Genomic DNA, 13,127 nt, shown 5'->3' on the forward strand with positions numbered 1-13,127 from the left:
ATCAAGGAAGATAGGCACGAGCCTTTCCAAGTTCTCTCGACCTATCATTGCTTGCTTGAATCAAGGTTAAATCCCCTGTTTCAATCAGAAAGCCACTATATGGAGATCGGCACCCGCACGCTTGGATGGTCATGCAAGGGCGTTTTTTACACTAACAAACTATTTTGACGCCCTTTGTTATTGTTGTCTGCCATTCAGGAAGTACTTGGGTGAGCCAATTTGCTCGATTCGAAACCTCCGTGATTGTACTATTCTATACATTCTTTTCTTGCAAATCGATATTTGTTTCTTTGGACACTTGCTGGACATTGGTGGTGATTACACTGCCAGGTACATAATTCAACATCTTGAAACCGGACACTAAATCTATCAAAAGATGCGCCTTCAACAGCCCTGCGGGACTGGAACACCAGTCACCCAGGTCGCAAATGCTTCTTTGCACGATATGCCTAGTGAGAACCCCGATAATGCCACCGGAGATGTACCCAAGCGAACAGCCATCATCGGCATGTCCTGCCGCCTCCCAGGGGAGGTTTCGACGGCTGAAGATTTCTGGGACCTCTGCTCTCGAGGCCGAAGTGCCTGGTCGCCATTTCCGGAGACCCGCTTCAACGCTGATGCCTACTATCACCCCGATCCCGATAGACCAGGCTCTTTCAACCCAGTAGGAGCCCACTTTCTGAAAGAAGACATTGGCCTATTCGATGCGCCCTTTTTCAACATTACACTGGTAGAGGCACGATCAATGGATCCGCAGCATCGCATTTTCCTCGAATGTGTGTATGAAGCACTCGAGAACGCTGGAATCCCGAGCCATGAGATCACCGGCCAAAAGGTGGGAGTCTTTGCCGGCGGCTCATATCCCGACTATGAAATCAACAACACCAGAGATATCTCAACTATCCCCATGTATGCTGCCACCGGAACGGCCATGGCATTGCAGGCGAATCGGATTTCGTATTATTTTGACTTGAATGGACCTAGTGTGACCGTCGACACAGCTTGCTCTTCCAGCTTGTCTGCTCTCCATCTCGCTTGCCAGAGTCTACGGAACGGTGAATGTTCGATGGCCATCGTGGGAGGATGTCACTTGAATATAATTCCAGAGCCTTTCGTCTCCATGACACGTTCTAGGTAAGTGAAATCGGCTAGTCCCGAGAAACATAGGCTAATTACTCCGCCCTAAAAGATTACTTTCCGACACTGGTCGCTCATACCCATTTGATCACCGTGGCACTGGCTTTGGCAGAGGTGAAGGTGCTGGTTGTATTATATTGAAATCTCTCGAGGACGCCGAGGCGGCTGGAGACGCCATCCGGTCTGTAATTATCAACAGTGGCCTGAACCAGGATGGACGGACCAGAGGTATTGCAACGCCAAATGGGAAGGCACAGGAGGCACTGATCCGTCAAGTTTATAAAGAGGCATGTATAGACCCGTCCTTGACAGGATTTGTCGAGGCTCACGGCACGGGAACCAAAGTTGGTGATCCACTCGAAGCCACTGCATTGAACGCCGTCTTTGGAAAAGGAAGAACTCCGCGTCAGCCATTGCTTATCGGGTCTGTCAAATCGAACATTGGTCACACGGAAGGAACGAGTGGCGTTGTTTCAGTGATAAAAACGGCCCTGGCACTTGAGCGAGGCTTCGTACCCCCAAACTGCAATTTTGAGAAGGCGAACGATGCGATCCCAATGGAAAAGTGGAACATGAAGGTGAGACCGAGGACCAACTTGAAATAGTAACGAACCTAGCTAAACGCCCAACTAGGTACCCAAGAAGCTGATGCCATGGCCTCGGGGGAAACCATATGCAAGTGTGAACAACTTCGGCTTTGGCGGGACCAATGCCCATGTTATTCTCCAGCGTGGTCCCAGAAACGAAGGCCAACTTGCAGCGAACAACGATCCTCTGAAGCGCAAGTTGTATGTGGTCTCTGCGTACGATAAACAAGCTACTGTTCAGCTTGGAAAGTCCATTGGAGCGTATCTCGACCTTTACCCAGTGGTTTTCAACGACAGCACCTTGGATAACATGGCCTACACGCTGGGACAGCGACGAACATTCCTGCCATGGAGATTGGCCTCATCTGCAATCCTTGGACAGGAGCTGACTGCCTCGCTATCTACTGACGCAGTGCCTGTTCGTTCTTCCAAAGAGCCTACTGTCGGCTTTGTGTTTACTGGACAAGGGGCGCAATGGCACGGTATGGGCAAAGAACTTCTTGGCACCTATCCGATTTTCAGACAGACCATGCAAGATGTAGATACTTGCTTGAAATCGCTCGGTGCTACTTTCTCAATTATCGGTATGTCCCAATTCCAACACTGCCCACTGCGATGTTGAGCTAGTCTAACCTCCCACTTAGATGAATTGCTTTTGACCGACCCCAGCACAAGCTCTATCTCTGCCGCATACATGAGCCAGCCGGCTTGTACCGCGGTTCAACTAGCGTTAGTTGATTTGCTCTCCTCCTGGGGCATTCATCCCAAGGCAGTGGTCGGCCATTCCAGCGGAGAGATTGCAGCAGCTTACGCGGCTGGTATTCTCAATCTCGAAGAATGTGTTCGTGTGGCGTACTCTCGTGGTGCTGCAGCGGACCTGGTTGCAAATGACAAGTCTATCAAAGGAGGCATGTTGGCGGTCGGAGCTAGCGCCTCAGACATTCAGCAAATCTTGGACGCGATGCGAGGCAACCAGGCAGTTATTGCCTGTGTGAACAGCGAGTCAAGCGTCACCCTGTCTGGAGATGCGGAGGTTATCGGCCACCTACAGACTGCTCTGGACAAAGAAGGGATCTTCACACGAAGACTGCAGGTTGAAGTTGCTTACCACTCTCACCATATGAAGACTGTGTCAAAAGAATATCGATCCCTGCTCGGCAAGATCGCGCCTCGGGACTCCGGGATTCCATTCCATTCGACCGTTTATGGAAAATTGGTTCCAGGGAGCGCTTTGGATGCCGCCTACTGGGTCGATAATCTGGTCTCCCGTGTTGAGTTTGTGGAGGGTCTGAAGAGTCTTGTCAAGGATGAGCAGGGGAATACACCCATCAGCACATTAGTCGAAATCGGCCCTCACCCCGCCCTACAATCACCGGTGAAGGAAATTGCCCAAAAATACGCTCCGAATTCCAATGTGCAATACCTCCACACCTTGAAGCGCAAGGTAGATGACATCGAGGCTGTCCAAAACCTTGCTGGCTCGCTGTTCACGCAGGGTATGAATCTCAACTTCGAAGCTATCAACTTCCCGAATTTGAAAACCACGATAAGGAAGCCAGCTGTTTTGACGAATCTACCCAAATACCCATGGAATCACTCAGAAAGATACTGGTTCAGCTCACGGATAGGTGATAACCATTTCCATCGCCAATTCGCTCGGAGTGATATCCTCGGCTCATTGTGCATAGAGAATGTCGACTTTGAGCCTCGATGGAGAAATATACTTCGTGCGGAGGACCACCCTTGGATCCGTGAGCACAGAGTCCATGAGACAAATGTTTACCCAATGACCGGATTCTTGGCTATGGCTATGGAGGCTATATCACAACACGCACAACTTCACCATATTGCTCCAGGAAAGATCGACCTCCGCGACATTTTCATAAGCCGTGTCCTCGCCATCCCGGATAACTCATCCGTGGAGACAATGCTCAGCCTGAAACCAGCCCGAGCGGAAGCTCCCAGCAAATCAGTCCTCGGGTGGCACGAGTTCAAAGTTTTCTCATGGGCCGAAGGCCGCGGGTGGGATCAGCACTGCAATGGTTTCATCATGGTCCACCAAGAAAAGGACGTCAATCCTGTGGATGGGTCTCGACAGGAGCTCGAGAAAACCGCACGCTTCACCCAGCAAGCATTGGACATGCGGAATTCATGCGACGTGCCCGTGGACAGCAAGTTCCTCTATGAGAACATCACCAGCGGTGGTGTCCATTACGGTCCTCTTTTCCAAGGTCTGACTGATGTATCTGTGAGCAGGGATGCGAAAGCAATGGCTACCCTCCGTATCCCAGACACAAAGGCAGCAATGCCCCATCAACAGGAAACTCCATGTATTGTGCACCCTGTTACACTTGATCTTTGCAGCCAAGTCATGTGGGTCCTTTGTGGTTATGGCGAGCCGGGGCCACAAGTCACCCATGTGCCGTCGCATGTCAAGCAAGTCTCCGTTTCGTTGTGCCAAGAACTCAGTGCTGGCACTGTACTGCAACTCTATGGTAGCAAGTCAGGAGATGAATCCGCAAGCAACCCAGAGACCAACCGCATATTCGCCACTCTTCCCAGCAACCCAGCGAACCTGCTGATTGACATCAGTGGTATCACTTTGGTGCCGGTATCGAACGATATTAAAGGTTCGAAGGACACTTCGCCTGACCAGATTTGCTACAAGGTCCAATATGAGCCTTGTTTCGATTTCCTCTCCGCCGAAGATTATCGACAGCTCCCTCGCCCCGAGACTAACACCGCCCAAGGCCTTGAACGAATGCATCGACTCGAGTCTGTGGCTGAGCACTACCTCGCAGAGATGGTCAAGTCTGTGACAGAAGAGGAGGTGTCGACCTTTGAAACCCACCATCAGAAATTCTATCGCTGGGCCCAGAACACATGCAAAAACGCGGGCGTCCAAGATCCCTTGCCCCTTGACGTTCTCGAACAGAACCGAACCGTCAACGGAGCAGGCGAGTTGACATTCAAAGTGGGAGAGTTGCTTCCCCAGATTCTCAGGGGCAAGGTAGACGCCTTGACCCTGCTGCTGGAGGATGATGGAATCGATAGACATTACCGTGACCTTGACGCTCTTAAAGAGGCTTATGCAAATGCCTCTGTCTGCATCGACAAGATGGCACATCAGAACCCTGGACTCAACATCCTTGAGATTGGTGCTGGAACAGGAGGTGCCACTCTGCCTATTTTGCAGAGTCTGGGCGGAGGTGAAGCAGGATCTACGCCTCGGTTCGGTCACTACACTTACACGGATATCTCTCCCGGTTTCTTTGAAAAAGCCAAGGCAAAGTTCGAGAACTGGGGACATCTCATGACATACTCAACACTCGACGTGTCCACCGATCCCACTGGCCAAGGCTTTTGTAATGGCACATATGACGTTGTAGTTGCTTGCAACGTGCTGCACGCTACTTCCGATATCAGCCGAACAATGTCAAACATCAGCGCACTTTTGAAGCCTGGTGGCAAGATCCTACTCATTGAGGAAACGGTCCCCAAGGCACGCCACTTCCCATTTGTACTCCTCCCTGGATGGTGGCTAGCCAATGACAAATTCCGCAACGACGGGCCACTCCTCACCGTCGAAGGATGGAGCAATGTGATGATGGAAAATGGCTTCTCCGGTGTCGACCTGTGTGTCGAGGAGTACCCTGGAGCATCTTTCCAATCTGGTTGTCTCATGACATCCACCGCTAAGAGCCCAGTGACTGGGCCCGCAAACGCGGGCGACGCTGTGATTCTCGGCATTGACTCCCTCGGCAGCGTTTCTTCCCTTAGCCTCGAAGCTGGTCTCAGGAATATGACTGGTGTCGACCCCATCACTGCTATGGACTCCGATGAAGTTGATGTCACCGGGAAATGGTGTATTTTCCTCGGGGGCATGGATCGCTCAATCCTATCGCACCTCACTCAAGAAAAATTCCAGACACTGCAGCGTCTTCTGAGCCGTGCTCGAGGTCTACTGTGGGTTGTTCGTCACAGCAAAACTGACTTGGAATCACTTGGCGCGAACATGGCGATCGGACTGGCTCGTACCGTGAGATCAGAGACTGGCCTTCAATTCGCCACGCTTGACCTGGGAGAACGGGAGGCCATGTCCGATGCCGAGGCCGTGAGACATATGCTCAATGTATTCAACGGAGTCTTCTGCCAGACATCGCAGCTAACACAGAACGACTGGGAGTTTGTTGTCCGAAATGGCAATGTTTGTGTACCCCGCTTGATTGATAACAACGCATTGAACCTCAGTGTCCAGCAAGAGACACCAGATGCGCCTCCCCAGCTGCAGCCCTTCAAACAAGATCGCGCTTTGCGACTTGCTGCTGGCGACGGGAGGGGCCTTGATGAGCTTTACTTCACAGACGATGTTTCCCGCAATGGAGCCCTGGCGGAAGACCATATCGAGATCCAGGTCCACAGCACCGGTCTTAACTTCAGGGATGTCTTGATGGCCATGGGCCAGCTTCAAGGTGACAGACTCGGACAGGAATGCAGTGGAATTGTGACTCAAGTGGGAGCTGCGGTATCCGACTTCAAGATTGGGGATCGAGTCTGTGCGATGTCACCGGGTTCCTTGTCAACTTTCACTCGCTGCCCGGCGTCTGGATCCTGGGCAATTCCCGACGAGATGCCATTCGAGGTCGCAGCTTCGATTCCTGCTGTGTTCTGTACTGCTTACTACTCTCTCATTGACTTGGGACGATTGGCTAAAGATGAAAGCATCTTGATCCATGCCGCTGCAGGAGGTGTTGGCCAAGCTGCTATTATCATTGCCCAGAGCGTTGGGGCCAATATTTTCGCTACCGTTGGTAGTGTCGAGAAGAAAGCCTTCCTCATGGAAACTTACCAGCTCAAGGAAGAACATATCTTCTTCAGTCGTGACATGTCATTTGCACAGGGCATTCAGCACGCTACTGGTGGCGAGGGTGTTGATGTTGCTCTCAATTCACTTAGCGGCGATGCTTTGCAAGCAACATTCGAGTGTGTTGCTCCCTTTGGTCGTTTCATCGAACTTGGCAAGCGGGATATCACGACAAACTCTCGATTGGAGATGGCCCACTTCAACAAGAACATCTCCTTCGCATCTGTCGACTTGGGTATCGTCAGGGAGAAGCGTCCGCAATTGACGAAGCGACTGCTACGTGATTCGTTCAAGCTATTTGTCGACACCAACGCCCAGTCGAGGTGGTCTGTTACCACTCTTCCCATCTCAGATGTTGAGGTTGGATTCCGGGCACTGCAGGGCGGACAAGTGATCGGCAAAATGGTCGTCCAGGTTACTGATGACTCCATGGTTAAGGTATGTTTGCTCGGATTTACTTCAGTCACATTTAGAGCGGATGGTTGCTAACTCAGAATACAGGTCCATCCCGCTAGAAGGGACGAAAATCTTCTTCGCGCAGATGCTTCATATATGATCGTTGGTGGAACCAGCGGGATTGGTCTGGATATCGCCAGTTGGTTGCCAGAGAAAGGAGCCAAGAATATTATTCTGGTTTCTCGAAGTGGTGCTAAGACTGAAACAGCGGAGCAAACGATTCAAGATCTTATTTGCCAGGGTATCAATGTGGAAGTCTGTCGTTGCGATGTGGCGGATAAACAGAGCGTGGAGCAAAATCTTGTCCCACTCCTCGCTCGCATGCCTCCCGCTCGTGGTGTTGTATACGGCGCTATGGTTCTCCGAGTAAGTTTCTCAACACCAAAGACCAAATCACATCTCCGCTAACTCGTCTGTTAGGACACCCTCTTTGAAAAGCTTAGTTTCGCGGACTACCAGACGGTCATGATGCCCAGAGTCCACGGAATCTGGAACCTTCAACGGGCGTTGACAACAACTAACGGTAGCGTGGATTTCTTCGTCAGTCTTTCATCCGCCGCTAGTTTCGTTGGTAATATCGGCCAATCCCCCTACGCAGCTAGTGGAACCTTCATGTCAGCGCTCGCCCAGTACCCTGAGACAGCGAAGATGCGCTGCTCGACGATTGATCTTCCCATTGTGCGTGGGATTGGATACCTTTCCGACGATCAGAAGCGCGAGGCAATCGCTAAACAACTCGGCACGGAGTCCGTCGACGGAACAGAAATCCGTGGTCTTGTGACTGCAGCCATCCGCAACGAGTTCGACCTCTCGTGCGGGGGACACTGCGTTGTTGGCTTTGAAGGCGTCAAATCCACACCAGTCAATGAACAGCCCTTCTGGGTAACCGATACCAAACTATCGCACCTGTTGCGGCTCTCCACCCTCGCTGGCGCGGGTGAATTGGCCGAGTCTGCGCAGAATGGTACCGAGATTCCACCCGCAGTTGCTGTCCGGCAATGTAAGGCTCGCGAAGGGGCCGAGGCCATTGTTGGGATTGCAGTGCTCAACAAGATCTCTAGCATTCTTATGCGTCCAATGGAAGACCTTGATCCTGCTGCACCTATCACAGTTTATGGGCTCGATTCGCTGGTCGCCATTGAGATCAGAAACTGGATCACCCGCGAGTTGGAAGCTAATTTGCAGATCCTGGAGATCTTGACTAGTGAGTCTATCCCGGCTCTTGCTGAGACGATTCTCAAGAAATCGGGTATCCTTACTTCAGACCTGAAGGCTGAGTGGGGTCTCGATGTGGTTGAAGGCCGAACCGGCCAAGAATGAATATTTCCCTTGTCTACATTCTTTGATTGAGAATATATCCTGTCAAATGTTAATCTCTTGCTATTTCTTTTGGCAATGTCTTATACTCTACAACCATTTCTTTTACTTTGTTTATCTTATTTTGTCCGCATAAAGATTGAAATTCAAACGTTTCCCCTACAGAATTGGTTCATCGCTTATGTAGAATTTCTCCTTTGGCATGTTCACTGTGATCCTTAACAACCAAAATACCTCAAGAAAACTTATGACATGACTGCGAAGTCGACTTGGATATCTCATATGGTGCACACTGATACTAGTCACGTGTATAGTTCTAATGTTCTTTCTTTGGCAACATCGACGCCCTCTGTTCTTTCTTTGCTGAAAATAACATCGTCATTCCGGATTGTAATCTCTCACAGCTCCAATCTTGTCTCATTATGATAGCTTTGTCACTATTAAATGGCCGACTGAGTTGTTTCTAGCAGAGCAACCCCAACCCTCCCACCTTCAAGCATCATGGATCAGAGTACAGGAAAAGACGAATTCCCGATCTTTCAGTACAATGACTTCGACGTGCTCGCTCTCTGTCAACTCGCGGGTAAGATGCGAAATCTCTTGTGCTCATGTGACTTGAATCAGCGTCCAATGTGCGGGGGCTTTAACTGGGCAGTTTTCGTTTTGTTTGCAGATGGCATTCAATGGGTTCTTCGCTCGCCGGTGCAAAATCACCCCGGTGTCGTCAAACTTCTTTCAAGCGAAGCTGCTACGCTCAGATATCTCAAAATTTACACAGACATACCTGTTCCTGATGTTTACTCGTACTGGTAAGTGAGCTGCAAGATAAATGCCGTATCATGGAGCTGACCTTTTGCAAGTGCTTATCCAAACAATCCTGTCCGGGTCCCATACATTTTGATGAGCAAGGCACAGGGCAAGTCGCTGAATACAATGTGGAGGAACGATGAACTTCATGATCGTCTGAATTCACTCGAAATGAAAAAAGTAATGTCTCAACTGGGTCAAATTACATGGGACCTTGCTCAAGTTCGGTTTCCTCTCATTGGGTCTCTATTTGAAGAAAATGGATCTTTCGTTGTTGGAGAATGCCTGTCAAAAGGCCATATCCATCATAAGAGACATTCATTGGAAGGAATTCCTCGTGGACCCTTTAATAACGAGAGTGAGTTCTACCTCAGTCTTATTATAGCTTTGATCAAGCACGCCGAAATGCTCCCGTTGAGGAACCATTGCTTCGCTGCTCCGGTGCCCTCTAGGAATGATTACCCCAACAAGCATCTGTGGAAGTGTGCCCGCGATCTTTGGACACAATTCGTCACTGTTGGACAAAAGGTTGACGGTGCCACGAATAGAGTTGACTACATTATTGCTTCTCATACCCTCAATCGTTTGATCTTTCAATATGCACGCAACTGGTCTGGAGTCACATGTCCGGTCAGCTTCCCACTCTGCCACCCAGATCTCACCATGGACAACATATTCGTCGACGATCAATACAACATTACGTGCATTATCGACTGGGCTTGTGCTACAACTGTGCCCCTTCCCTTGCTTTTGTTACCACCCGGGTTTCCTCAGTCGCGGGATAGGCTAGACGAGAGAGCCTGCCTTGGTTTCAGACATGGCTTCCAGGATGCAGCGGGGCCCAATGCACACAATATACTAGTGGGCTTGTCGGTCCCCAAGGCTATTCAGTGTGTTAAAAACAGCGAATTTGCTTGGTGTCTCACGCGGTTTCTAGCATTTGATTCCACAGACGACATTTCACTTTTTCGTACAATGTGGGAATCAGTGTACTCATCGGACCACAAACTCGAGTCATATTTCTTTTCACAAAGAGCTCTACCATATTATCGAAAACTGCACAGAAAGATCAGAGAAGAGGACTTGACGGGATCTCGGATCAAAAAATCAGAGAGCGATATTTTCACCAAACCCCTGACCTTCGAGCTGTCTTTAGCTCGTCATTTGACAATGATTTCAGACTGGGGATTCAACTATGACCCGTCCCAACTATCTGGTTTGCGAGATACCGAACAGATATTCATAACTGAGGGGCGGGTTTGGCGATGGATTTTGGAATTCAAAAGACAACACCGTGACAGGATCGGCATTGAACAGTGAGAGTTTTGAACATGGACAGTTCGAGAGAGGCGAGTGCCCAGATGTGCTTCATATAGCCGACGAAGAGAATGCAAGTGTATTATTAGGAAGACAAGCATCGATAGATTATGATTTTGCTAACTCAATCCATATCCGATTTCCCAGCTCCTAAAAGACTCATACGCCAAGGTGACACATAGTTCTTTTCCTGACTTTATGATACATGTCTGTGTATAGAATTCTACAGGCATTGAGTTTGATAAAAGATACTCCAAGTCAAAATGTAGTGTACGGGCAGTAATCTCGGGGATACGACATTGGCACCACCGCCCCCAAGCCAACCTCACCTGGGCACCTCGCCGCCTAAACAACCCCCAAAGCTGCGGTGGAGAAGTGAATCTAAGCTATAATGTGGCCCTTTTCAACATATCCAGAGAAGACAGCGAGTGACGTAGCGGGAAAGACATTCGACTACATCATCGTCGGTGGTGCGTGTCACTTCCCCCTGACCAAAAGCCATGAAATCGACTAATCCAAAACAATTCCCCAGGCGGTACGGCAGGATGCCTAATTGCGCACCGACTTTCTGCTTCCCCAAATGCCTCAGTCCTAGTCTTGGACAAGGGTCGCGTCAACGCCGGGGTTCTCTCGCGGATCCCACTACTCGGCATCCTGCAGAGCGGGGTCGTCCGCTACCACGCCGAACCCAACGCGCACTTGCGCGGGCGACATGTCCAACTTCTTGCTGGCGAAATGCTAGGTGGTACCAGTCGCGCTCACTCTATGGTATGGAGTCCCGGTGGCCGGCCCGAATTTGACGGCTGGGCGCGTGAGCTTGGGTTGGACGAATGGAGTTGGGAGAAGGTAGCGCCGGCTTTTGCACGGGTTGAGAAGGCAATTCCGCGCAAAGAGGCAGGTGATCTAGGACTCATGTCGTATGTAGATGCGGCAATGGAAAGAGTAGGACTGGATGATGGAGGGGGAAGCGAGGCACTCAGCGATATGCCCGCAGCGAGGTCTCGGTTGATGCAGATGGGAACAGGGTCTCTGCTTTGACGGCGTGGCTGAATGCCTCGGTTGTGAATGAGAGGAAGGGGCGACTGACGGTTTGTACAGGCGTGACGGCGACGAAGCTTGAGTTTGAGGATGATGGGACGAGGGTTACAGGCGTATGGATTAAGTCTGAAGGGGGTGCGGACATTTTGGTCAAGGCGCAACAGGAGGTGATTATTTGTAGCGGCGCTTTCGGTACGCCGCAGCTGCTAATGCAAAGGTTGGCCGAACTTTCCAGATAACCTCATTTCATGATGCTAACAGCGAGCAGTGGCATTGGCCCCAAGGACCATTTGTCCGCTCATAAAATTCCAGTGATGCATGATCTCCCCGCAGTGGGTGCAAATTTAACCACCCACATCCCTGTGCCAGTCATGACAGAGCTCCCACTCAAGCACACACTGCATATCATTCAGACGGCGGCTATCTTATGGCACTTTTTGCTGTGGCTCTTCTCCGGCACTGGAGTGCTTGCCTCTAACGGCCAATGGGGCGCCGCATTTCTACACTCGGATGCAATCAACGAGACAACAATGACAGTCATACCCCCTGAAGACGACGAGAAGGAAGTGACCGACCTTGAAATCCTCATTGCCCCTCTTAGCACACTTATCGAGTACGGTGTCCCCGGAGTACCCTGCATGACATGGTACGCGGCTCTTGTGCAGCCTCACGGTACAGGCAGCGTTGAGTTGTCGTCCAGTTCTGACGAGAAAGCGCCCCTGAAAATTACACTCCCGTTGCTGGTCGATGCCCGCGACAGTGAGCGGCTGCGTAAGGCGGTGCGGTTCGCTATGCGGTTGGCAGATGAGTTTGCGGGATCGGAGGTCGGATATCCACATCCGGCGCCGTTGACTATGGCTCCTGGGATGGGTTTGGAGTATTTAGATGGTCTTATGGATAAGAAAAAAAGCAAGAGTGAGAAGAGAAAGCTTACAAGGGTGTCGCCACCACAGAAGGACGCTTGGAGAACCGTGACGGATACCGAAATTGATGAGTATATAACGAGGCTGGTCACAGGTAGCTATGATCCTGCTGGCACGTGCCGGATGAGTATTAGAAAGGAAGAGGGTGTAGTAGATCAGAGCCTGAGAGTGTATGGAGTGCGCAACTTGCGAATTGCTGATGCAAGTGTGCTACCCCGGTGTGGGGGTGCTTCGATCTCGGCATCCATTTATATGATTGGGGAGCGGTGCGCTGAATTTATCATGAGAGAGGATGATTTTCCTTCCTAGCTAAACCTGTTAAGAATGACCAAGTTACATCTCCATACTCCAAGCTGTGATTGGCATTAATAATAAAGCAAGCAATAACACCAAAAGGGTCACCATGGAACATCTACTCAAGCCAGAATATCATCGCCAGTGATGCAGAAAGCGCTTCGCATCCTCCGTAGCTGGTTGCAACTATCTGTGAGACGTTTCCAGGTGCAGGTAGACTGTTCTTCCGTGAATTTGGCTCCGAGATTGGCCCTCGAATCACGTCTGCGGTTCTCCATTTCAGTGGCATAGATCCTAGGACGTCTGATAGTGATTTTCGGGTCCAAGTCGCAACAATGTGCTGCCAGTCCGATATAGGGGGGCTTCCAAACATTGAAATCCGAGTTT

General features: G+C 50.5%; 2 protein-coding genes across 2 annotated transcripts; both read left to right on the forward strand.

The window, feature by feature from the left end:
• Positions 1-376: 376 nt before the first annotated feature.
• N7516_001435 (type I polyketide synthase) lies at positions 377-8,364 on the forward strand (the record flags this gene model as incomplete). The annotated part of the gene is made up of 6 exons (XM_057214157.1): positions 377-1,134; positions 1,190-1,715; positions 1,771-2,308; positions 2,369-7,026; positions 7,090-7,410; positions 7,465-8,364. 6 exons carry the CDS (start codon positions 377-379, stop codon positions 8,362-8,364), a joined length of 7,701 nt encoding a protein of 2,566 aa, XP_057076040.1.
• A 2,512-nt stretch (positions 8,365-10,876) lies between these two features.
• Positions 10,877-12,755, forward strand: N7516_001436 (GMC family oxidoreductase; the record flags this gene model as incomplete). Its single annotated transcript, XM_057214158.1, has 4 exons — positions 10,877-10,955; positions 11,018-11,402; positions 11,480-11,715; positions 11,785-12,755. 4 exons carry the CDS (start codon positions 10,877-10,879, stop codon positions 12,753-12,755), a joined length of 1,671 nt encoding a protein of 556 aa, XP_057076041.1.
• Between the last annotated feature and the right edge of the window lie 372 nt (positions 12,756-13,127).

Source organism: Penicillium verrucosum (assembly GCF_028828655.1).
Source record: "Penicillium verrucosum strain IBT 35672 chromosome Unknown utg000001l_segment0_segment0, whole genome shotgun sequence".
In the NCBI taxonomy this organism is placed as follows: domain Eukaryota; kingdom Fungi; phylum Ascomycota; class Eurotiomycetes; order Eurotiales; family Aspergillaceae; genus Penicillium; species Penicillium verrucosum.